Source organism: Borostomias antarcticus (genome assembly GCF_949987555.1).
Source record: "Borostomias antarcticus genome assembly, chromosome: 12".
Classification (NCBI taxonomy): Eukaryota; Metazoa; Chordata; class Actinopteri; order Stomiiformes; family Stomiidae; genus Borostomias; species Borostomias antarcticus.
The window spans coordinates 5,238,673-5,264,822 of NC_140245.1; the positions used below are offsets into that span (position 1 = coordinate 5,238,673).

The 26,150-nt window shown below is 48.4% G+C and overlaps 3 protein-coding genes across 3 annotated transcripts; 2 read left to right on the forward strand and 1 right to left on the reverse strand.

Annotated features, from left to right (window-relative positions):
• Positions 1–6,294: 6,294 nt before the first annotated feature.
• Positions 6,295–12,661, reverse strand: selenot1a (selenoprotein T, 1a). The gene is made up of 6 exons (XM_084446642.1): positions 12,461–12,661; positions 11,216–11,326; positions 9,870–9,996; positions 7,598–7,685; positions 7,286–7,452; positions 6,295–7,049 (listed from the first exon to the last, which is right to left on the reverse strand). Exons 1-5 carry the CDS (start codon positions 12,604–12,606, stop codon positions 7,328–7,330), a joined length of 597 nt encoding a protein of 198 aa, XP_084302768.1. The 5' UTR covers positions 12,607–12,661; the 3' UTR covers positions 6,295–7,049; positions 7,286–7,327.
• A 1,983-nt stretch (positions 12,662–14,644) lies between these two features.
• LOC311316020 (stress-associated endoplasmic reticulum protein 1) lies at positions 14,645–18,630 on the forward strand. The gene is made up of 3 exons (XM_084446760.1): positions 14,645–14,881; positions 15,282–15,357; positions 17,355–18,630. Exons 1-3 carry the CDS (start codon positions 14,798–14,800, stop codon positions 17,393–17,395), a joined length of 201 nt encoding a protein of 66 aa, XP_084302886.1. The 5' UTR covers positions 14,645–14,797; the 3' UTR covers positions 17,396–18,630.
• A 272-nt stretch (positions 18,631–18,902) lies between these two features.
• Positions 18,903–25,857, forward strand: pcyt1aa (phosphate cytidylyltransferase 1A, choline a). Its single transcript, XM_084447387.1, has 9 exons — positions 18,903–19,043; positions 21,418–21,541; positions 21,688–21,787; positions 21,925–22,041; positions 22,129–22,280; positions 22,682–22,760; positions 22,944–23,086; positions 23,482–23,670; positions 24,140–25,857. Exons 2-9 carry the CDS (start codon positions 21,431–21,433, stop codon positions 24,356–24,358), a joined length of 1,110 nt encoding a protein of 369 aa, XP_084303513.1. The 5' UTR covers positions 18,903–19,043; positions 21,418–21,430; the 3' UTR covers positions 24,359–25,857.
• Positions 25,858–26,150: the final 293 nt, after the last annotated feature.

Sequence of the window (26,150 nt, forward strand, 5' to 3'; positions counted from 1 at the left end):
AAAGGGAGGCTCATGAATAGTCAGGTTCAGTCCTTTTCCTACTCAACCAGCTCACGAAAACCATGAAAGAAATCGCAGTGTGATATTTGCCAGATGTAGCCTAGTCAGAGATGAGCTAATACAAATTTGATCGAGTCTATTGAAATATTAATGCCAGTTTACATAAGTTAGTAACTGGGTGGAACATCCAATTGGCGGGTGGTCTGACAACACAAACTAGTTTAACACTCAACTCCAATAGTGACCATGACAATTCAGGGGAGCCTCCACAGGGTCATATCAGCTTGGAACAAAACTTGATAGCTGAGATTTAGGTCTATAAATCATGACTACAAAACGCCTGAATTCATACAACTTCTAGCAGACTCTAAATCTCCACCAGGTGGCGCCAGAACAGCAGACACCGATAAGGATATGAACCCGTTTGATTTCTCAAATCCTTTCATGAAACTTGATCTAACATTATTGAATATGTTACAGCCATGTGCTCCTCTACCAGGGAATTGTGAGATATCTGGTTGATTCTGTATGATGTACACCTACTCCATGGCCACACACTGTTTTCTCAGGCAGCTTGTGGTCAGTCTGTGCTGTGTGTATCTGGAGTCAAGCAACCAGCCAGGTACTAAATCCAGGTAATCCTCAAAGACAACCATGCCATCTCCATGGTTACTGAGAAACAGCAGCAGAGAGAGCTGGTCCGTCAGGGACAGCAGCACTAAAAGGTGAGTTTCCCTGGGGCTATGGTTTACTTACTGTATAGCTTACTTATCCTCTTAATGCCTACTAACATATGAGGCAGAAGCAACAATAAGAATTGCTGCGTGTTTGGCTGACATCTCGGAGTGGATGGCGACACACCTTGAAGCTCAACCTGACTGAGCTGCTGTTCTTCCCGGGGAAAGGTCGCATAGGCATCGAGGCCTGTCCATCACCATTGATTGACCGTGGTGACGCCAACTTGGACTGCGAGGAATAAGTGGTGTGATCCTGGATGATCAACTGTGGTTTTCGGCTAGCCTCGCGTCACCACGGTTGTCATCGGTTTATACGCCCCTGGCTCTGCAGATTCCTGCTCTACAACATCAGGAAGCTTAGCCCTTTCCTCACTCACGAGAAGACGACGGCGCAGATGCTGTGATGGTGGCTAGCCCCTTTAGCTTAGTTAATATAGATAGTGTAAATATTGAATATTAGTTTGGTAAATGCGTGGCCCCGGTTACAAGAGATAAGTAATACTGTTTGTTCTTATTTGCACAGCCTGCTACTGCTGGCTTTCCAGTATTTGTAGCCAAATCAGGCTGCTGGTGGTTTAGTGAGAGGTGACCTATGATGTCTGTGTTTAGTTACAGGCCTGCCTCGGCGACAGGGCCTTTGCGGCGGCTGCCCCCAGGCTATGGAATAGCCTGTCCCTTCACATTAGATCCTCCCAGACTCTTGAGTTGTTTAAATCCTCCCTGAAAACCTCCTTTTCTCCATGGCGTTTTCCAGTCTGTGCTCAAGCCTCGTTTATGTTATGTCTGTATTGTTGAAATCTGAAATTTCTGAATAGAAAACTGAAATGTCCTTGTTTTGTTGAGAGATGTTTTTACCAAGGACTCACCTTTGTACAGCACTTTGGTCGACTGCGGTCGTTTTAAACGTGCTCTATAAATACATTTTGATTTGATTTGCCTCCGGGACTGCAGCTAGATTGCTCTCGATCAACCCGGTCACGGCTCTTTTCTGTCCTGGCCCCGCAGCGGTGGAATACAGTGCCACTGACGTGCGTTAGGACTGCAGTCTCTGCCCATCTTTCGCTACAGGCTGAAAACCCAGCTCCTGGACAAGTAGCCTATTACCTTAACCTCTTAGCACTTACTTGTATTTATTTGCTTCTGTACTTTTACTTAAGCACTGGTTATATTCTTACTTGCTCATTTAGAAAGGAGATGCACTTATGATTTATGGCGATTCTGACTACTATGTTAAATGCACTCTGACTATAAGCATTTAAAAGCATCTGTAATGTAAAACAAAAAATCCTCCTCTGGCAGTCTGAGGCCTGTCCTGGGCCTGTTTAGCAGCCTGCTCCCAATGGTTTGTTATCTGCAATAGCCTGTGAGTGTCTGTGTGTTTCTGTGTGCTTGTCTACATCTGCCAAGTCGCTGTCAGTCTCTTACAGAGGTGTTTCCATGGCATCTGAAGAAGTGGGGGCCCACACTCAAAGCTGGCGGGCGGAGGATGACGATGTCTTCACCATGTTCCGTGGATTGGAGCTAATAGGAGACCTGGAGTCACGTAGGGGCGGGGCAATTCCTAGTTCTGGGATGCTGGGAGTTCTGAGATACAAGCGGGAGTCGCTTGACCCCTGGACCCAGCTTCCTGAGGTAAACTACACTACCCATGAGCCTCTCCTCTCCAGACCTCAGTATTGTGTTTTCTTTCTGGCACAGTTTGATACCAGGACCACTGGCCATGATGGCTAGTCACTGTTTGCCCCTCATTGTTGAATATTAGTACCAAGTAACAGAAGCTCAGCTTTCTAGTGTTTCAGGCGGACATATTGGTTGACTGTTCACCTCAGACTATAGCTAGCACTGTAAAGCCAGCCTCACCTGTGGTCATTGTTGTTCCTGTCCCATGAATATGATGAATCTGTGTGTATTTCCCATGTTTAAGCCTCTGCCCCAGCCCCAGCCTCTGAGGGACTCCCTGGTGATGTGTGACTACTGTGGCCAGGAGGCCAGGCCGCCTCTGGACTTCACCAGGGGTGAGGATCCTCAGGTGAGGTGAGCTGGGGGGGGGGGGGGGTGAGGATCCTCAGGTGAGGTGAGCTGGGGGGGGGTGAGGATCCTCAGGTGAGGTGAGCTGGGGGGGTGGTGGAGGAATGGTTGCTATGATGTTGACTGTGCCGTGCCCCTTTATACACTCTCTCTCTCTCTCTCTCTCTCTCACACACACACACACACACACAGCTGTTCTGCTGTGGCAAGCACCAGCAGCTGTGTGAGATACTGACTCATGAGAGATGGCTAGCGCTTGAGAGACCTGACCTGGAGGACACACCCCTGCCTGTCAACCAGCCAACCAGAGAGGAGGAGGCGGGGCTGCAGGCCCAGCAGGCCAGGGAGAGGGAGGAGCGCAGGTAGACGGGGCCAAGAGGTCAAAGGTCATGGTGGGACCCAGGTTTAGTCTTGAATCTGCTGCTAGCACAATGTTGATAATATCAGGTCCAATGGTTGATGATTATCTGATTACATTGATTGTTTCTGAGTGTTTCTTGAAGGATGGGGCGAGACAAATGTGTGTGTGTGTTTGACACCCTATTTCCTCCCCACACAGGAAGCAGGAACAGGAGAGAGAGCATCTCTTCCAGGAAAACACCGCCACTCAACATGTAGAAACCTGTGAGTAGACACAAACCTGCACACATTGTGCGTGTGTGTGTGTGTGTGTTGTATTAGGACTGACATGCTAGACTGTCCTGTCCTCTGTGACCAAGACTCGTCCCAGTCCAAGAACACCTTGAGCTACCAGCTGTCCAGCTGTGCTCCTAGGGAGGTCCAGTGGAGGCTGACCCCTGACCCCAGAGCCACCGGGGAGGACCAGGACCCGGAGCAGAACCACCAAGGGGGGAGTGTGGTTCTGGGGGAGAGACAGACGGACCCCCTGTATGAGCTCCGGTGTTCTCAGTTCGGCTTGGCCAATCATCAGGTACTGCGGACATCCTGTCTTGCTTCCTGAACTTACATGGCTGGATTGGTGTCAGCGGTTTTGAGAAGCACCATTCAGGTGTGTGTGTGTGTGCGCGTGTGTGTGTGCGTGCATGTGTGTGCAGGCTGCATCAGGAGTGTCGCAGAGGTGTTACGCCAACGGGAGATCATTTCTCACAGTCTTCCCCGACGGATCTGCTCAGCTCTAGTATCCTTCCACTGCATCACCTAGACTACTGTGTGTGTGTGTGTGTGTTCAAGTCCAAGTTAATTTATTCGTCACATGCAAAGAGATACAAGGTATGAGATGCAGGGAAATTATTTTTAGGGAGCTCCAGCTGTACGTAGCATAGGTGTGTGTGTGTGTGTGTGAGACCTGTGAATGTGATGTCACTCATGGTGGGTGTGTCTGTCCTCATCTCCACGGCAACCACAGCTATCCATCTGGCCTCATGGCCCTGGTCCTTGTGGTCGATCATGGACGGAGGGTCTGCCTTGTTTACGATGACCACGCCTCCGACGAGCAGCCAATCAGGGCCCTGTTCCACTCCGACGGCAGGGCCACATGTTACCATGCCAATGGCAGCGTTTGGTAAGACGGTGAGGATCTGTAGTTTTTGGTAAGATGTTGAGGATCTGTAGTTTTTACTGTAGATCATTGGAGCAGTAGGAGGCTCTGTAGCAACCGCACAAGGGCTGGTCTGCAGTCTGTGCTGTGTGTGTTAAATGTGTGTGTACGTGTAAGTGTGTATATGTCTGTGTGGTGTATGTGAGTGTGTAGGGCAGACCTAGTGTGTGTGTTGTGTGCCGAGTCTGGAGTCCTCAGTTGGTCAGTGTATGTGTGTGTGTGCGTGTGGCAGGCTGAGCCTGGACTCCTCAGGCGGTCAGTGCGTGAGTAAGGAGGGCTCCAGACTGAGGCGCTGGTCCTGGGTCGGCCCTGGTCCCGCCCCCACCCCCCTGAGGCCCGTCTTCCTGTCCCTCAACCCCAGACTGGGGGTCCGGGTCCTGGGCCGAGGCCGCGTCTCCATCTCCTTCCTGGCCTCGGGCCGACAGGCCAGGTTCAGTGTGGGCGCCTGTGTGCAGGTAAGCCAGTGTAAACCCCCCCCCCCCCCCCCACACACACACACACACTCGGTCAGGAAAACCCATTCATTCCCTTTTAGCAGTTACTTGATAACAGATGCGCTATTGTTTTTTTTAGCCTCAGGATTTTATGATGCTTGATTTCCAAATGTTCGCTTTGAAATTTTGTCGCCAGCCAGCAGACCCCACCCCCCACCGCGAGGGGGCCGTCCCTGCACGGGGCCCGCCCATTTCCAGGGAGGAGCTGTTCCTATTCGCTGGGAGGATTGGGGTCCATCTGGGCATTAGGCGTCTGCAGCAGTGCCTGCTGGCCCCGTCCAGCCCACGGCCCCCGAGGCTCAGGCCGGCCTCCGGCATGCTGAGTCTGGCCAGGAGGCTGCTGGACTGGAGCCGCAGGCTGGGCCTGAGGGAGAGAGAGACGGCCTTCGTCCACCGCTGCCTGCAAGACTGCCTGTGATTGGCTACCATCTTGGTTAGGTAAACCACACCACCGATGCCACAGAGCACTAGGCTGTAAAGCGCATTGCGTGGCCTGTGTATGAAATGCGCTATATAAATAAGGTTTGATTTGATTTAGGCACGTTAGGGCTGCGTTCGTAAATGCGCTGAGGATCTGCTCTGATTTCAGAGCACTCGGGTTGCAACGTCATAGGATGCTCCAAAATCAATTAAATTTACAAACAATTTGCTCAAACCCATCTGTTCAGTCAGAGCAAGCTGGTTTTGCGAATGAGGACACTCATTTACGAATGCACCCTAGGTAGTGGTCTATGACACCACACATTGCCCCACAACAAACAATTATCCCATGATGACATCATACACATTTCAATCATTGTGACATCAAAGCAGTGCTCACATCCTGTTCATTCACGGTTACCCATGCTGCTCACTGACATCATAGTGCCATGTACCCATCTGATTGTAATGCCTGTTGTAACACACAATCTTGCAATAAGAATTTTAGTCGTAAACCTCTTCAACTAGTAATTGTCAGCTGAGCTGCTTGATTACATCAGCAGATATACCCATTGGCGTCCACCACATTAACAAGAACACAATGGCAGCGTCAGAGGTTGGGTCCACGTTATCTCCAGGGACTATGGGATTTAAACAATCTGTCCTAATCCCAGGCAATCCCTACATTTCAGATGCAGCAGGACACCTTCACCTCGCCTGGCTAAGAGGAGCCCAAACTCGCTTACCCTGCTAATGACCTCCCGGGGAAGCTGCCTCGGACTGGAAGAACAGATGGCCGCCCACTTGGCTGCTGACCATGATAATATATAAACAATACCCACGTCTGTCCGAGGCTTTGCGGAGTTACAGGCTTGTTCTCTGAAGCTGTCTGACCGCTGTTCTTTCACTGTGGGTTTAATGTCATTGTACTTGTATAGAATCAGGCTGTTGTTCTCAGTGTGGTTACCTCAAGAAGACTTCCTGTCATCTGCCACGGCAGAAATGAGATGATTTCTTGACAAACGGAGTCAGAGAACAGAGACAGACAACCTTCTCTATAGACACTCCTTTTTTTATTATCTTTCTAAGCTCTGTTTCCAGCTATGCAAAGAAATATAAAAGTTACAATAAATTCAGAAATCAAACAGTGATTTTTATGTTATTTTGATGTTCCTGATCTGTGCAAGAGGTTCTTCTAAATGAAGCCTACGTGAAGCTAACAGTTAGTCAAGGGAAGTTAAATTAAGACCAAGAACGGTTCATCTGTACCTAGTGGCTCGGGGGGAAGATGACAGGAATGCGCTCACATGCAGCCGTACTGGGCGACCCTGGGAAATCCATCACCTTTAACATCAAGCCCTTCTCCAAACCAACCCCTAGACCCCGTCCCTTGTACTGGAAGTCTGAGAATACACCGGTGAAAGCCCCATGGCAGCATCTTCAACCCCCACTGAAGGGTGAGTTGAAGTCACCCCACAAACTGCTTCCCCCTGTGTAACGGGTGTAGTAGGGATTGGTTTGTTACGTAGGCCTGGTCATCCCTACGGTCCCCAGGACAGGCTGCACGTGGGCCAGAGCCCAGGCCCTAGGCTCGTTGTGCCAGGATGAACAGTCTGCAGTAGTAGCAATGGAACGACAAGATGGCCCGTCGCGGTTGCCGTGGGTCCCGGTCCAGCGTAAGGGGCGGGGCGTCTCTAAGGGGCGTGGTGAGGAGCGATGGGGGGCATCCAGTCTGAGCCAGCAGTCCTCCTGCCTTCAGCACAGACCTTCATAAACATCGCCTCCCTGTCCCAGGAGACACCTGCCTCACACCTGGGGAGGGAGATGGGAGGGAGATGGGGGGGGGGGGGGGGGTGGAGGAGGGAGGGAGAACGAATTAACTTGGATTGACGCCAACCCGGGCACATACCCATACTTGTTTGAACGAAGTCAGAAAGAGGGAGCAGGGGAAGAGGGGGCAGAGAGAGGAGAGGCTAACTGGAAGGAGCTGAAAGAGGGGGGGAGAGAAAGGAGCAGAGAGAGGAGGAGGAGAACGGAGGCCGTCTTACGTGGAGGGGTCTCAGGCTCCACCCGGGGGAGGGGGGGGGGGGTTAGGAGCGGGGGTGGGGGAGTGTGTCCATGGGAACGTTCATCTTCATCTCGTTCTCCAGGATCTGGACCAGCTGCTGCATGGACGGTAGGTGGCCCGACTCCAGCTTGGACCACACCGGCATGTCTGCACAGACCCACACACACACGTCAACAAGGCGTCTGTGCAATTTGTGGTCAAAGGGACACAATAGCACAGCAGACGAACCTAATACTCCATACTTCTGATGTCTGAACTTAGTGGAAACGGTGTGTCAAACTTCGGGCCTTACCGTTTAGCGTGATCTCAAACGCTCCTGTCGACATGCACTGGTTCTCAATCATGTTACTCAGGAAAAACACCATCATACAGGCATAGATCTGAAACACAAACATCAACATGAGTAACGAAGAAAACATGTCATAAACCTGTCATAATTCTGTATTATCATTCATATTAGCTTGGACAAGTTAGTATCCATGGGCCTCATTCATTAATACACTCTTAAATTCCGTTCTTAAATTTCTTCCTAAGAACGTTTCTAAAGAAAGCCCCCGTCTACGACGTGTTCGTAAATCGCTGGGTTCGCACCTACCTTCTCATAACGATGAATCCCATGGTTTCACAAACTGAATGCATGTGGCTGTACAACCAAATTAGCATGGGTAAACTCCCTATTTAACTACGTTGGTGAATGAGGCCCAATGTGTATTCTATAATCTTTCCTGTCTGTTCCCTCTGCCCGGCCTGTGTCTAAAGGTGACCGGGTATTTGCAGTTAGGGCTCCTAACCTTTGGAATGCCCTGCCTGAGGATCAGAGACTAGCCAACACTGTCTCTACTTTTAAATCTCGTTTTAAGACTCATTTATACAAAAGCGTTTTTATAATGATTTTACTCCGTGTGTTCCTGTTGTTGCTGTAATTGTTTTATTATTTTATTTGATCTTTTTATGCAACCTTCCCTGTGCCGAGTTTCATATTTTTTTTATTACTTTTTCCACTATGCGTTTTTGTGTACTGGTGAATGTTTGTAAAGCACTTTGTAAAATGTATTTAGAAAGGTGCTATATAAATAAAGTTTATTATTATTTCCAGCTTGCTGTAACTGAAGCTCCAGCATGTTGGAGGCATGGGGAGAGGACTTGGGCCACAGTGGGAATGTGGTGCCTCTGTGTTACTGCTCACACACAGCAGGCACACTAGGAGTGGCCCACAGAGAGTGTGTTACTGTTTACACCCAGCAGACACTAGACCTACCTGGCCCACACAGAGAGAGAGAGACGGTAACCCTTGGTGCCCCTGGGCCTCCCCACAACCAGCTCCTGTTACCATGGACACCTATATGATAGTCAGGGATAACTATGGCAACACTCATACCTTAACCTCCCGATGAGGAGCTAATTACCTCATGGGTTAGCTGTGTCTAGGTGTGTGTGTCTGTGTGAGAGAGAGGGTAGAGCTTAACTTGGGCTGGGCATGGGTTATGTGATCGTGATGGCTTCACATTGAGATATACTAGACTAGGGATGTTAACAGTTCGTCGACTATCGATTAATTGCCGATAAGAATTTACTCAAGTAAGATTTGATTACTCGATTAATTGCTTGTTAATGGAACAGAACGTTTTTGGGGGGGAACGAACGCTATCAAAGGGAGTTGTGTGAAAAGTAATCATGATTTAAGGTATGACTGTAGTGAAGGCTAATTGGGATGCCGGGAAATTTCAACGACACAGCGGAAGACAAAAAAACGAAGCGAGCAAAGTGCAGTCCAGCATACATTCTTATCAATTAATCGACGATCGTTTGTTAAGGTTAAAGGCCGTTTCAGACGGGGAGCGATATTCCGCCTGCGTTCTCGCTCGGATCAGCGGGAGACGCACGCGTCCTGCGCGCAGCGGGGAAAGCTGACTACAATTCAGCTCGTCGCGGGCGTGTGCACGAAACGAGCACGCGCGCGACAATTTCACGGGGTCGCGCCCGCTTGCCGCTCCGCCCCAGATTGTCCGCGGCTCCCAAATTGTCCGCTCGCCTCTCATTGAAAATTAATTACAGTGCGCGGATATCGCTCCTCGTCTGAAACGGCCTTAACAGTTATCAATTCATGAAATTCTTGATATTTGCAACCCTATACTAGACATCATGCGACACAATTTAAAACATATTGTGTTGGGTAGGCCAGGCTAACATACTGACTGAAATACTTAAATGTTTGATTTGGACTTCCTGGAGTGCCCAGACAGGAAGGGTTTGAACTTTTGGAATCATTCCATAGTGCTGCCCCACTAGTCTGATTCTCCTGCCCCATCCCGGGCTGCTGTAGGCCATTTAAGTCATGGGAATACAGTTTCATTTTCGTATTATCAATATTGTCAGTGTATCGTCTTATCAAGTGGGTACAGTCGGTATCAAAGCCGTCCCATATTAGTTAACGGTTGCGACTGTCCTGACCAAGCGGGTCCCGCTTGATCGGTTGGATGGCCAGACTGACCTATGAGGTGAAAATGAATGTGAGCTCACGTGATCAGGCTGGCGGAGCCCGGCCAGGGCTGCTGCCCACTCACCTTGTTCTCCTGCCCCCACACCCAGATGCCCGGGGCCTGCATGTTGACCAGAGCGAAGGGGTCCTTGCCTATGATGATCAGGCCAATCACCATCAGCTTGAACACAGACAGGAAGGAAGCGATGTTTCTGAGAGAGGAAAGGGGAATGTTATTGACCTCAGATTCCTTTATGGGAATAATGTTGAGTGAAAAAAAATGAAAAAAAGTTATTATAGAAGCCAGGCCTTACTGACACCTGGGATGTACAGCCGGTTCACTTAGAAATGTACTTACTAAAGGTCCTTACGCACTTGTGGCGTCAGGAATTAACGACACGAACATGCAAAATACTCGGATGCAAATATTTTGCATCAAAACAATTCACACCGGCGGCAACACGAATTTGCGACAGCGTGACATTTTCATTTTCATTCAATTTAGATTTGCTTGGCTCGCGCCAGATCATAGTCAGCTCGTTCATTTGGAGAGGACAGTGGAACATGTCGTTTCACCGGCTCATCCAAGCAAACTGTACTACGGTCAGCATCAGGACCTATACTTTAGGATGTCTGTGGCACATTGTAGTTTTTATTTTAAACAATAATGACAGTCACTGAGGGAAAAAGGAGATGCACTTGTTTAGACACGTGCTGGGCTAATAAACCAATGTCCTGTGAAATTACATAGGCTATCTTTTCATCAATTTATTTACATACTTTACTCATATGCTCACTTTAGATCAGGTAAATAGCATAGGCACATTCAGTTCCAATGGCATTCCATTCAGCAAATTCCAATTCCAACTCCAGCACGTCATTCATGCTCATATCATGTCACACTAATGACAGGGGTGAACGGGGTAACTGACCTACTCACCATCAGTTTCCTATTGTAGGCTATTCGTACGCTATGCAGTTTATAGACTATGATGGTAAAACATATCCCAATGTTATTACCTTGTTCTCACCCGAGCGCCAAGTTGAATCTGCTCTAGTATACAGTTTGAGACATTGTTGGTGATACAGCCCCTCACATATAGGCAGAGGACCAATATCCAAGCGTCATTGTTTTCATAATTTTATAACTGCCATTTCTTTTGTCACAACTTCCACCATTGTTATTTTCAATATGACGTTGTGTTCAATGAGCAATATCATTAGTCAAACTTCACATTTGATGTGTACGTCTTCATACATGGGAGTTAATTCTATTATTTGCTAATTAATCGTGCTAATAAATCACGCTAGGTGTGTAAGGACCTTAAGTTGCGTTAGATACAAGCGTATACGGTGTGTTTATCTATACTGTGGATGGGTGGGGACTCAGGTGTGTATGTGTGTGTGGGGGGGGGGGGGTTAGGGTCTTACCTGTAGAGGGGTAGAGGGAGGTAGTTTTCTCCCTCAATGCGGATGTCTGGGTAGCGCTGGTACAAGGCCTGCATGTACTCCTCAAACACCCGCTTGTACCCTCAGGAGATACTGTCAGTTAGGGAGAGGAGAAGAGCAGGAGTCAGAGCAACAGGTGGAGTAGTACACACACACACTCATCAGAGGCAATCCCAAACACCACATTACAACCTAGGTGGGCCCTCCCAGAATTCTCTTTCTTACATTGTGCGGCTTCTTCTGCTAAAGTTACTAGAAAGCAGGCGTTACTTACCATGGCAAACTGAACGAGCAGTTTCAGCCAAAGTGGAGGAATTTACCATTTACAGAATAAAGGCATCTCACGTGATCCACCCCCACACACATTAATCTTGGTCACAAACTCCCATTCGTCAGTTAAGAGAGCTACAAATTAATCCAAGCAAAGCGATAGGCGTGCATGGGACGCAAATCTGTGGTTTAACGTTGGCTACCGAGTTGGCAGCAGAAGCAGGGCATGCATGTTTTTAACCTCTCACCCACATGCGTCAACCTGCAGGCACGTGACCTGACACTTGTCGTTCACGCAAACGAGGTTGTTATTGGACAAATATGTAACCCTAACTGGCCCTAGCGTTAAGGGGTTGTCTGGCAGCTAGCTATGTATCTTACTATGTTAGCTAACTAGATAACAGACTAGCGGGGGTAAGTAGCTACACATGGTTTTCAACACACCATTTTCGTTTTATCCATATCATCCGCTTGTACGTTTCATTTTTGAGCAACACGGTAGTGCCATTTCAATGCTGCTACTTCCGTTTCCCCCCGGGGCAGGAAATCGAATTTGGCCTAGCTAGGCTAGCTAACGTTAGCTAATGCTAGTAGCTAACGGTACATTATTCAATTTATTGTATCCAGGGTCGGCCCGTAATCCACACAGATGCACAAATGAATTCGATTCAACAGGAGGGCATGGTTTGACCCGAGTGTCCATAGACGAGACATTCACCCCATTCCTAAAGTGTGTTTAAAAATATATTCAGTGATGCAAATTCTATTCGGTGGGAGCAAAACCGCTCTGTCCTTAGCTAATGTTAGCTACCAAATTTGCATATCCTCCCTGCGTTAACGTTAATCATCGAAAACGAGTGGACCTCGCTAGCTAGGACCTAGCTAGGCTAAGGCTAGCTAGTTAGCTACTGGAGGCACGCGCGGAGTTTCTCTACAGCCAAACGTTAGCTAACTTACCAAATTTGGAATTTAAGAAGTGGCCCCGTTGCAAACTGCATCTTCATCTTCTTTACGCCGTTGTTGTCAGCAGACGCAGCACAGTATAGCGAGAACACTCCTAGTCCTAAAAAGAACAGCGAGAAGGGTAGCCAACTCTTCGCCATCCTGCTTCCTTCTCTTCTCAGACTCCCTTCTCCCACTGATCTGCTGCTGTTGCAGTACTCGCGTGAAGAGAATGCTGCCCAAGAGGTGGAGCAAAAGTGACGAGAGTTCTTCTTCTTCTTCTTGTTTCTGGCAGGCTAGACGCCGACGTGGCGTATTGCTGCCTTTCCCTGGCCAGACACGGTACTACACCCCTCCCAGACCCTCACACCCTAAGATGTAGGCCAGTAGCGAACATAAAGCTTGCCACCGCCCTCCCCACCTCATACTGGTGACTCCCATGGCCCAAAAGGACCCTCAGAGACACAACTGGCTCCCCCACCCTCACCACATGAGCAAACATATCAGCCCTCTCCCTCCTGTATCTCCCGCACTCCAACATGACATGCCTCACCGTCTCCCTCCCCCCACAGCTACACAGCCCATCCACGTTTCCCCATCCGGGCCAGGTCCCAGGCTAGGCCACAATGACATCATGACCTGTTCTCTCCTAGCCCTCCCCAGGGCGCCCCCTCCCCCCTAACACTCCCCTGGATCACATGGAAATGCCTCCCTTTCGCCTCCACCTCCCACTCAGCCTGCCACCTCTCCATCAGCACCCCCGTATCCTACCTCTCCACTCAGCTACCCCCAGATCCACCCCCACCCCTACCACCTCCTGCCCTAAAGCCCCCATAGCAGCTGCATCCACAGCCTCATTCCCCTCCACCCCCACATGAGCCGGGACCCACATAAACCCTACCCTACACCCCACCCTCTCCACCCTGTACAGAGCCATCACCAGTTCAAGGAGAGATCTGGCCTCACCCGTGAACCCCCGCTCAGGCCCCCCAGGGCAGCCGCTGAGTCGGAACACACAACCACCCGCTGCGGGCGCGCACGCTCAACCCAGTCCAGCGCCCACACCTCAGCAGTGAACACTGACTGTCAGACAGCCGCCTGCCCTCGGTAATACGCAACTGGGGGATAAAGAGACGAGGGTAGAGTAGCAGGGTGATTTTACCTTCAAAGATGTGGAAATATATGAACCGTTCTGGTCGTGAATGAATGCTGCTACTACAGTACTAGTACTACTAGTAGTAGTAGTAGTAGTAGTAGTAGTAGTAGTAGTGACAAATATCCGAACTGATATCAAAATCGAAAATATAACGAGTGAACAGTATGTATTACTAGAATAAATGGTGTGATAGTGATATTAGCTATTTTGCGCAATTCAAAAAAATTGTAATGGTTTGATTGTGTATGTTACGCAATAAAAAAAAAATCCACTTCCTCCAGTCCACTGGTGAAGAAGAATGTGGATATCGTCACTATATATCAATGCGCAACCTCTATCGTTTTCATCTTCCACAAACAGGTGAGGTGTTCAACCGGAAGATTGATCTCACTAGTGCTCAGTTGTCACCACCAGCAGTGGCTGGGTTTCCCGAACGAGTTAAGAAGCACTTAACTCCAAAATACCTCTTAACTCCCATGCAGAGGGTTGCTTAAGAAGGTTCTTTATCGGGAAACCCAGCCAGTATCAGTTGCCCTTGTTGCTGAAGAAAATGACTTTGAGATTGAAGCAGTGTGAAACTAATGTCATGTTGCAAGTGGTGCACGTGTGATTTGTGATGGTATTAACCAAGTGATTTATTTAGTTGAAAGTGCTGAATTCAGATTCAATTAGTTGGGACACGTGTTTCTATGATAGTAGAAAGTTAGGCAGCAGCTCTTGCCGCATGTCGACGGAAATATGTTCAGGGTTTTTTGTGGTATTCTGCGTGAAACACGTCAAACATGTTCTGTACTCTGATAGGACTGTTTTAAGTTGCTGTTGTCTGATTGATTTGATCTCTGGGGTATTTGCAAAATGTTGCTCTCATTGAGATCTGTGTTGGACGTGTGTAATAATGTATGTGTAACAATGCACCTCATGTGACTTGTGAGATTTTGTCTTTGAATATAATATCACAGAGTCAAGAACTATTTGCCATGTAGGTGGGTGGCGGAAAGATATGTATTGGAAGTTGGACATGCGGTCTTCCTGTGTGGGCAGGGTCTGGAAGTGTATACGTAGACATTTGCGCTGCGTTTATTCCCCCTCTTGAACCTCTCGCTCGCAACCAACAGCTGGCTGCCCACCGGTGAACAGGTTTAAATCATCTTCATACGTCTTCTGCCAGGGATTTCGTTGCCCCACATATTTGAAAGATGGTCGCCAAACAAAGAATTCGCATGGCCAACGAGAAACACAGCAAGAATATCACGCAAAGAGGCAACGTAGCCAAATCCACGGTAAGACTTGGGATCATCGGGACACCAGTAATTAGCTAGCTAGCCATACCTTCAAAATATCCAACAAGCGTGTAATTCGAGAAGTAGAGCGACAAATTGGTTATTTGTCGCCAGCTAGCTAGCTCATGTTTCCCTACCCTAGGTTACAGATGTGAACTTGTTTACCTTATTTCCTGACCACAGACCGACATGCTACTGTTGTTCACTCACTACTTCAAGTTTCCTCTTGCTAACCAGACATCTGGTCAGACACCTAGCTGTTTGGTAGAACATCCAAGTGAACCTATTCGGTTCACATCATTGTAGATGATTACTGGGATTTATTGTTTGTCCATCACAATGATGATATCAAAGCATGACGTGTACGTTAACTTGTACTCCTGCCTGGTTCGTCACACAGAGAAGCTCGCCCGACGAAAAGGTGGCGGTGGGACCGTGGCTGCTGGCGCTCTTCATCTTCGTTGTCTGTGGATCAGGTAAGAGGGCCACGTAATGAAACTCGTCCTGATTTGAGTTCACTGTATTTCAAATCAGGGCTAACTATCCCAAACACTAGTGACTAGTCATTAGGTCAAGGTAAACCATGGATGGAAATATGACAATAGTGACAGAAGCTTTGGAGAGACCCCCACCCCAGTTAGTGTGAAATTGTAGCGAGATATTACATTAGTAATTTAGCAGACGCTTTTATCTGCCTTAGGTACAATAATTGCATTTAACGTAGGTAGTCAGTGTACTACTACTTGCCTATTGCGTCACCACTACCTCGGGGGAGAGCCTAGTTTATATTCACTTGGTTCCTGGTCTAGAGCCCGCTGGTATCCTGTCACACACAGCCTAGTCTCGCCAGTCACTATGAATTAGAATAAAACATGGACATGCCAACTGAAGTAGACTATTCCAGAAGAAGCTCTTGCCGCATCGCATTGTAGGTTTATGGATAGGCCTGTTTTTGGACAGGGGAATCACTTTCTGCTTAGAGCGGAAACCACAACTGCAAAGCACATAGGCCCCAGGCTACTCCTCGCCAGAACTCATAAGTGATCTCCTTTGTAAACAAGTGACTAAGAGGCAGAGCATAATCTAGTGCTAAAGCCAAAGTGCAAGAGTAGCAAAATATAAGTACAATAGGAAGGAACCGGGTAGTACTTCTTGAAGAGGTGAGTTTTGAGCCTGCGGTGAAAGATGGGCAGCGAATCTGCTGTCCTGACGTCTGTGGGCGGTTCATTCCACCACGGTGTTGCCAGGACAGAAAAGAGACGTCACCGCATCGATCGACCACAGGGGCCTCAGAGTTGTCCCAAGTTATCAGGGAATGACAGAGACCCTATCCTAGAGTTCCCCTTCGGGGATAGAGTTCATATCTGTCTGTCTGTTTGTCCTGACGTGTGAACTTCTATGTTGTATTGCTGTAACATAAGGAAATTAAGTATATCACACTTGGGGCTAACTTGCCTCTTGGAGGGACTGATGAAGCTACTATCATATTGTTGAAATGGTTCCACTGCTGTAAGAAGTGTCTTGAGTGTCAGAGCTAGAGGCCTCAGGCTGGGAGCATTAGAGCACTAGTGTCCACCTCAATGTGGCTTGACCTCGGACAGAGAGTTAGTGGAGCCCATGTAGCAGGCAGTGACTGACTAGCAGGTGTCCACTCTCCCACGTTTGTTGTCCCTCCTGACTGTCCTTGTGTGAGGTGAACAGAATAGAGAGAGAGAGGCGTGTATCAGAATAAAACAACATTCAACCCCACCGATGCTGCCTCAGACTAGGGCCAAGGTAATCTCTGGGATGTTAGGTACACGTGTCTCTTGTTTGCTTTTCAACACTTTCCCATCTCAGCTACGCCAGGGTAGGAACACATGTGATACGTGTTCTAGGAGTTCCGCCAGCTCGCTGCTGACGTTTGTTTTCTTCTTTCATCTCTGGGGTAGGGTCATTGTATTTGTTCTGTTTGTGTGTGCGGTCCAGCTTGACATTTAGGCGTACTCCTCCCCCTCCGGTTTGTCCCAGTCCAGGCTCCAGACCGTGGCGTGGTATGATCTCCGAGGTCTGGCAGCTCGTTGACAACAGATTCCAACACAACCTAATAGAGCAATTACATTAGTCACCTAGGAAATGGAAGTTTAGGCCTTGCAGGAAAGGAGAGTTGAAGCCAGGTCAGTGGAGCAGAAAGGGAGGGATGAAAGAGGTGGAACATCTCTGTCAGTTTCCCAGCTGGCTAACTGGTTGAGCCACAATAAAGCTGCTGTCGTCAGTGAGGAACCTTGACTGTATTAAAGCTAAGCATTCCAGGACCTGAGGTTCAGCCACCGATGCCACTGGAGAGATTCGTCCCAACTCTGACTCAAACGTCCCTGCTCTAACTTCGTGGTTACTGGTTATTATGCTTCAACTTTTTTTTTTTTACCGTCCTAACATGTGAATTCTCTCTCCCGCCCTCCCCCTCCATCCCTGCACCTCTCTCTCCTTACAGCCATTTTCCAGATCATCCAGAGCATCAGGATGGGCATGTAGGATAACTCTGACAATGTCGCCAAGTCCATTCTGCTCAGTATCCGTCCAACCAGCTGCCACTTGTCCCCCTCCCTCTGTTCGACCCCGTCAGTAACAGCCTCCCCATCCTCTACCAACTCAACCCTCTGTTCCTGAAGTTGCACAATGCTAGGCCAAGGACGATGAGCCACTGTCTTGCACTTTTAGTGACTTCTTATTATTAATTTGTTTACTTTATCCTTTAGTTTGTCCTTTTTTGGTTGTCTGTTTTTTTTTTTCCTGGTTAGTTTTCTACCCGTACTTGTATCTATCGTTCTCTGTGCCTTTTCTACTGGAGGTAACATGCTCCAGGACTAACCAAGCCATACAAGCTGCATTCCAATAACTGATACATTCTGTCAATCTCAGGCAAGGCAGCCATTTTGAAAACATTCCTGTGTTGGTGGGGCTTCTGGGGAAGTCTAGATTGCCACCCATGTGTTGTAATTATCATGTACTATAATCTTACTGTACTGAAAAACACTTTTCTGTTCAAATATAAGCTGAGTATATGACCAAATGCCTGGTTGGAGAGGAGTCCGTTTTAGCTACTCAGATCTCAGCAGACCAGTTGAATTCTGCTGCCAAATCAAATTGAACTCTGCTGACAATTCCACCATTAAATCCAGTGGACCGTAGTTCAACCATGCTATTTATTAGTATTAATTCTGTGGTTCTTTACTGCTGACTCGTCCTCTTTATCTAATTTTTCTATTTTTTCCAATCGATCAATTAGCACCCTCATATTCCTCATACTTTCAGGGTGGAAACAATTCAGTACAGGCAGTGGTTAACAATCAAGTAGAAAATGTATTTGGAAAATCAAGATTTAAAAAAAGATGAGATTAGATAATTTGTGGGGAATGGTGGTGTTTCCTGGTATTGTCCCAAAAACGATATACACCTGTACAAATAAATGTCTATAAGAAATCAACATTCCTTTTACCCTTACCACTCGATCTCTTGGTAATTCCAGATCGCTCGCCAGCCTATTCAAGACTCCTTTTCATTGTGAGGGACGACTTGCTGGATGAATAAAGTAAAAGGCATAATGTTTCACCTAGCTGTGTCGGGGTTGCTCAGATAAAAGATGTAATTATCTCTAACCAACCATGTTAAGATAAGGATTTTGGATGTACAGTAAATAACCAGGTTGATCATGGATTATGCATAAAAACCTGCAGTTGCTGGCAATGAAAGAAGGAAATAAAAAGATGAGGATGATGTTTTGTCAGTCTCCATTATGTTAACCCGAAGCTATTATCATACATATATACTTAATAAATGTTTATTTTACTAGCAAGCAAACTAACATTTCCTGTACCTTCAACCCATACATTAATGTGAAGTTGAAATACCCTAAGGGGTCGCAGGGGGGAAGCACAGGTCTGTTGGGAAAGGAACCGGAAAGTCCCCTCCGAACCCTACGCCATTTCCTGAAAAGGTGGGTTTTGTAGTTCTTCAGTAGTTAGCTGCTGTCAGCGGGACATCTGTCTGTTATCCTGTCAGTCGAGGGACCCAACCCTCTCCACTTGAGAACTCTGCAGATAACCCGGCAATTCAACTCCACACCCCCAACATTACACCAAATCCGGCGAACCGTCCTTTTGGCACTGGAGTGATTGTGCTGGTGAGTTAACTTATTAACTAACGTTAGCCAACAGCTGACAAGCTGTTGTCACAGTGCACTGCCACTGGGTGGCTCCTAGCTAACCAGCTGGTTAATGCTAACTTCGTTAGCTACTTATATGTCAGGCTCTAGCTTTCTGCATTGACTGTAGACCTCAACTAACTAAACCCAGAGCCAAGTCGTGTGGATGACTGACATGCAGATGGCTAACGTTATTTAGAGACACAAGGCCCAGGGCCAGGAAATATTGTCGTTCTTCTTACCCGGCTACGCCTGCTCTGGCTATCTTACTGTGAAGGACTGGGACGTTCACTTACCACCGGCGGGAGTCACCCTGCTCAGGCTTGCTAGATAACGTTAGTTGGCTAACGAAAGCTAGCTAGCTGCTATATAACAAGACTGGGCACAGCTGTTGTCGAGGTCACTCTGCAGGCAAAACTAATCAAGCTACGCGTGGAAAAGAAATCCCTCGACTTTATTAATTCCTGTGGCAGTAACGTAGATGTGGTGGACGGATGATGGCTAATGTTGACATTTTTGTTCAGTGCCCTGAATCTGTTTTGTAGCAAAGCCACCACCCCAATCCTCCACCCCAATCCACAAATCATTTTCAGCCTATCTAGGTTTGTAGCCCATGACACAGTGACGCTGTGTGCACGCGCGCAAGGGGGAAATGGCATCGAGAACACGGTGTCCTTCCCATTATAGAAAGAAACCCACCTCAGACAGGTCATAGGATTGTAAATCTTCTCTTATGTTGGCTTGCCCCCCACAACTGTCACTGTGCCAACCACTGAGTGAGTGAGGGAGGGAGAGGGAGAGAGAGAGAGAGAGAGAGAGAGCAATAGAAACAGAAGGGTGGGCAGACAAAGATGTGTAGCTGACTTGTTGGCTGTTTGGTTGTGTAGTCATACCTCTCTGTAAATATGAAGGGTTTGGCTAGTTGATCATTTGCAGAATGTATTTATGACGTGGCAGCAGTAAGAGCCAGTCAGACAGAGCTGGTCGTTGTCTGGTGCGAGAGATCCAACCTGAGATAGTGTGGCGCTGTGTTGCCTGTTCAGGAATGTTAGCAATGGGTGGGCCAGTAGGGCAGTGGGCGAGCCTGAAGGTTGTGAGGGGACATCAACCCACCCAGCCCGGAATATCTACTAGAATGTGATCGTTGACAAGGTGCATGCGTTCGTGCACGAGATTTAAAGGGGAGTGAATGTGTGCGCTGCACATATGCCTGGCGGCCGGTACCTAACTCTGCCAGTCACGCAGTCTAGCCACTGGGGGAGTAAAGAAAAATGTTGCTGCCCCCCAGTGGAGTTCTGTGGAACCGACTGCGGAATGACTGTATACCCAGGCTATGATCAGACAGGTGACAAATTAAAGGTAAAGCTAACATAAAATGTCTTAGTAAGGTGTTGGGCCACCATGAGCCACCAGAACAGCTTCAATATACCTTGGCATATATTCTACAAGTCTCTGGAACTCTACTGGAAGTTTCTTCCAAAAGATATTTGAAAAATATTGTTTTGATGATGGTGGTAGAGAGCACTGTCAAACGCACCGGTGTGTATGAAATGCGCTATAGAAATAAAGTTTGATTTGATTTGTGGATGAGGGCATTGCCATCCTGGGATTGAGGGCATTCTCAAAGTTATTCTCATTCAGAATAACTTTATTGATTTGCAGTGACCCTTGCCTCTAAGTGGATCCAAACTAACCCAAGCTGAGCTCAAGACATCAGGCCTGTACCGCTCTCTTGGTGTACGCCACACATGCACTTGCTCACTTGTGGAGAATATGGTGAAGGATGACTCATCTGACCATATCCCTTTGTCCCACTTCTGTGAGACCAGTGGTTTTTGCACTTTTTTTGACCGACTTTTTTTCGACGGACTGTTCTTCCTGACACAGTCTGATCACATCCTGCTCAGTTGCTCTTTTGTTTTTCATCGAATGTGCGCTATTGACTGCTCTGGACCACAATTTCCTGTTTACTTTCCCATAGATCTAAATGCAGATCTCACTTTGTCACTGTTCGAAACACCAGCCAGTTGAGCAGACTTTGCGACTGAAGCTCCTCCAGTCCGTGCCACAATAATGAAACCTCTTTCAAAAAGTCACTTAAATCTTTACCTCTTGCCATCTTCACCCAAAATCGAGGTCAGCTGGGCCTGTTCAGCTTTTTTATACATGCCACAGAGCATGATGGGATGTTAATTGCTTAATTGTGTCATGCATTACACCTGAATGGAAGCCTCTGTGTTTCTCTGCTTGTCTGAGTTCTTCCTGTAATTTATCACATGTCTGTATTTTACGTAAGACTGTGACTTCAAGTGACCCGTCACCATGGTGACTGTGTAAACGTTGTTGCCCCCAGTAGCCCCAGGAGAATGGAGGCCCACAGTTCCAGCCGGCCGCTCTCCAGGAAGAGGAGAAGAGACGGGTCCAACGGAGAGACGGAGGAGGGAGAGAGACCCGTCAAAGTCCCAAGATGCACCGTGGTGAGCCGGGATCAGAGAGAATATGTGACTGTGTGTTTGTGTGGGTTTGTGAGTCATGGGATTGTTTTAGCTGTAAAACACAATCACTGTTGTCATGGGTGTGTTGTGTGTGTGTGTGTGTGTGTGTGTGTGTGCGCGCTTGTCAGGGGTTGAAGACTCCCGCCCCCTTCGCTGATGAGCTGGAGTCAGCGGACAACAAACCCTACAAGAGAGTCAGCATGGAGGAGGCCAAGAGAGGAACGCCACGTAAGAGACACACACACACACACACAAAGCCTGACTTACGTGTCCATACACGCATCCTCCTGTCAGTCACACCCATTTTCTTTTGAAACACACTATCAGTCACATGTCACATCGACCTGTCCCTCCCTTCCCCTCAGCTGATAGGCCGGTCCGGGTGTATGCAGATGGCATCTTTGATGTGTTCCACTCAGGCCACGCCCGTGCCCTCATGCAGGCCAAGTGCCTCTTCCCTAACACACACCTCATTGTGGGAGGTAAGTGTGAGTGAGTGTGTGAGCGTGCACGTGAAATGTTAGTGTTTTTAACCCCTCTGAACTCACGTGTGCGCGTGCGTATCTCAGTGTGCAGCGACGACCTGACGCACAAGTACAAGGGCTTCACCGTCATGAACGAGGACGAGCGCTACGACGCCGTCAGCCACTGCCGCTACATCGACGAGGTGGTCAGGAACGCCCCCTGGACACTGTCGCCGGAGTTCCTCGCCAAGCACCGGGTGAGCGCTGAGGGGAGGAGGAGGGAGGCAGAGGGGGAGGGAGGATAAGAGGGAGGAAGAAGTGATTGATTGTAAAGATGGCGCACACTGGAGAATGTCCCTCACCGAACTCTCCGAGAGTTTTTTCTTCTAAGGGTGTAGGTCAGGTCTGGTATTGATATCTATGGGTTCTTGTAAAACCCTTTGTGACATCGCATGTTCAAATGGGCGATAACTTTTGGAAATAACATCGGGTTTGATTTGATGAGCCTTAGATGCTGTCCCTCTCTGTATGTGTAGACGCTGGTGCTTGTTTCAGTACTGTGTGTGTATTCAGCGTATGTGTGTGTGCTCGTTTGTGTCTGCATGGGTGTTTGTGTGTAACCTCATTCATTTACCCTTGACCCCCCCCCTCCTCCCAGATCGACTTTGTTGCCCATGACGACATCCCGTACTCTTCGGCAGGAAGTGATGACGTTTACAAGCACATCAAAGAGGCGGGTGGGTACCAGACTCACAGGGTCATAGGTCACTCTCAGAGTTCCAACCTCAGTGAAACCTCTGACCATCTGACATGACCGGTGGCAGCTTTGTAGAGGAACCAGAGATCACTTAGACCAGAGATCACTTCAAACGGAACTTCTAGAACCTGCAAGCCCTGATCCCCCCCCTCTGCGTCCCCAGGCATGTTCGCCCCCACCCAGAGGACGGAGGGCATCTCCACCTCTGACATCATCACGCGCATCGTGCGCGACTACGACGTGTACGTGAGACGCAACCTTCAGAGAGGCTACACCGCCAAGGAGCTCAACGTCAGCTTCATCAACGTACGTCAACGTCACTAGCGTTAAACGTTCGGTGCGAGTTAGTCAGCAACACTCGATCATGTCGAGGAACCGCGTCCAGCAGCAGTCCTGAATGTTAGTTATTCAAGGCAGCGCTAGAACACATGTGCTCCCAAAACATGCAAGCGACCGGATGCACCTGTGCCACCTGACTAACCTACAAATTGGAAGGATTGGGCATGCGACGTGATAGGTCGCCACCTGACTGATCTACCAATCACATGTCGCATGCCCAATCCTTATGATTTGTAGATCAGTCAGGCAGCGACCTATGCGCCCCGAGCGGGCTTCGCGTTTTTGACCGCCCCGCGAACACCGGCTCCCCGGTTTAGCCTTAGCGCCTGACCCGTCCGCCTGCGCTGCCCCCTGTCCCCCAGGAGAAGAAGTACCACCTGCAGGAGCGCGTGGACAAGGTGAAGAGGAAGGTGCGCGACGTGGAGGAGAAGAGCAAAGAGTTCGTCCAGAAGGTGGAGGAGAAGAGCATCGACCTCATCCAGAAGTGGGAGGAGAAATCCCGCGAGTTCATCGGCAACTTCCTGCAGATGTTCGGCCCGGAGGGGGCGCTGGTGAGCACTGTTCCGGTTTACCCTGCAGGGGTTTTCCTGGCTCAGAATGGGTCTTTGGGGGGTGATGCTCACACAATTTTAGGGGGAAACCTCAGTTTTATGCCGAGGAGCCTACCAGCATATATAGGCCTGTATTCTTTGCTGTCGTTCTGACTGAGCTCACTTTAACAATCGCGGGAAATCTCCCGATATGACACAAAATGGATATAAGGACAAAATTAATTAATTATCTTGATTACTAGTGGTCCAAATTACTATTTTTATACTCAATTTTTAGCATGTTGGCACTGGTAATTTTCCTTTGGCTCTGTTTAAAATCATTTTGGGGGTGTCAAAAAATCCACTATGCAGGAAAAACCCTGCCCTGGTGTGTGGGCTCGGGGGTGTGGCAGAGATGAACCCTTTAATGTTTTTCGTCTACTCTCTCCCCCCTACTTCCTCTCTCTCCCTCCCCCCCCCCCCCCTGCAGAAGCACATGCTGAAGGAGGGGCGTGGCCGGATGATGCAGGCCATCAGCCCCAGGCAGAGTCCCAACAGCAGCCCCACCCGCGAGGAGCGCTCCCCCTCGCCCTCCTTCCGCCTGCCCTTCTTCACCAAGACCTCGCCCCCGCCGTCGCCCCGCGCCCACCACAGCGCCGCCCGCGGCTACCCCATCAGCGAGGACGACGACGAAGACGACGAGGACTAGGCCGTCTTCTCTCCGTCCTGGCCCTCGGGGGCGGTTTGTCGCCAGTAGCAACGTTCTCCTCTAAGCTCCTCCCATCAAGCCGGTTTGTTGGATTAAACCCGTAGAGCTCGACCAATCACACGCCACTTTGTTGAAGCGTTCCCCTTTCACTCGGTCACTCCTTGGTTCTCTTACTAATCCCCCTCACTGTCACACGCCCTCTTCCATGACACCTGTTGTGATTTTCTTTTATACACTTTAGTCTGTTTTTTAATTTTCATTTGTACCACTATTCATCTGAGGGATATGGAGAGAAATGTTCTTAGTCACTGTGATCTTCAGTTCAGCGAGATGTTGTGTTCTTCTGGCTGGTAGGAGCAGCTAGCAGGGGTTCTCAGGAGGATGGGGGGAGCAGAGCGCTCAATGGTTACTTCGTGGTTGTGGTTTGGTCGACCGGCAACTTTAGAGAGAGCCTCTCTCCTGTGCTCTGTCTGCGAAGAGCTCAGAGGTGTTGGATTTCACTGTGTTTGTGTATATTTGTGTGCGTGTGGGCGTGCTTTTGTGTGTGCATGCATGCATGTACAGACAACAGGCCCTTGTGTAGATGTCCACCATCCATGGACTGATCTGGAGACAGTTTTTAACCTCTTTTGCACATTATATTAATCTTGATAGACGGCGTCTATGGCCTCACTCCAGGTCAGTTTGTGGCTTCCGCCGTTGACCGACTAAACTGGAGACAACTGGATCAGCTTCAGTAGGGCAACATGGGAGAGGAGCTGGACCACACCAGCCCCCTGCTCCCACTGCCCCCGAGACCCAGGTGGATCTGAAAGGACAGGATAGGTGGAAGCAAGATGGTGGATATTTCAGTCTACCTTTGCCGCCAAAGTCTTGCCTGCACTGATCCATTGTCCGTAGTCGTAGGGGTCGTTTCTGGACAGGGCCTCTCTGAGAGCCCACCTTTGTGTCGGCCATTAATTGACCGCATCATTTGAACTAACTAGCCAATCCCAGATCACTTCCTCCCTATGCACCTGTGGAGATATGATAGGTCGAGAAAGGTTTTGTAGCCTAATTGGTCAGGTAGAATTTACTGATCCAATCAGATCTTCGCAAGGAGGGCGATTTGGGATTGATCCCCGATGTACTGGTCTGGGGACATGGCTCGTCTGTCACCAAGGTGACACAGCATGTGTGTGTTTTTATCCGTTATATTGCAGAAAAATTGGGTTCTTTTAAAACTAGTATTATTATAACCATGTTGGATGGTCTGTATTATAAGTGTTGATGGTGGTAGGATTCCATCCGTTTTAAATCATACTGGTCTGATGTCCTGGAATCTCATTGAAATCAATCTGTGTGAAATCCTGCTTCTCCACGGGGTCTCCTGTGGGTGAGAAGCCAGTACTAACCCTTACTGTCGACCAGGTGCACACATGTTAAGAGCACTTCATTTTAATCATTATTTTAGTTTTGAGTTTACTTTTCTTTAGGGCCTCAATATGCAGGTCAGAAAAACCAATGAAAAAAAACAAACAAGTAAAAACCTTAACTGTCATAAGGCCTGTTGTGTGGTTTGTGTTCTGTTGCTGAATATGTTGAACGTCACAATTGGGGCTATATGGATCAGCAGGCTGTGACTAGATGACTCGAACCAGGTAGCAAGTCAAAAATATCTGCACATATAGTAATATAAGTTAGTAGTCCCTCACATCACACACTCTGGTAGACTAGCATTTCCTTGATTATTATGATGTATAACCTCTTAGTTTAGCATCTACTTAATTATTTACATTCATCCTCAGATGGA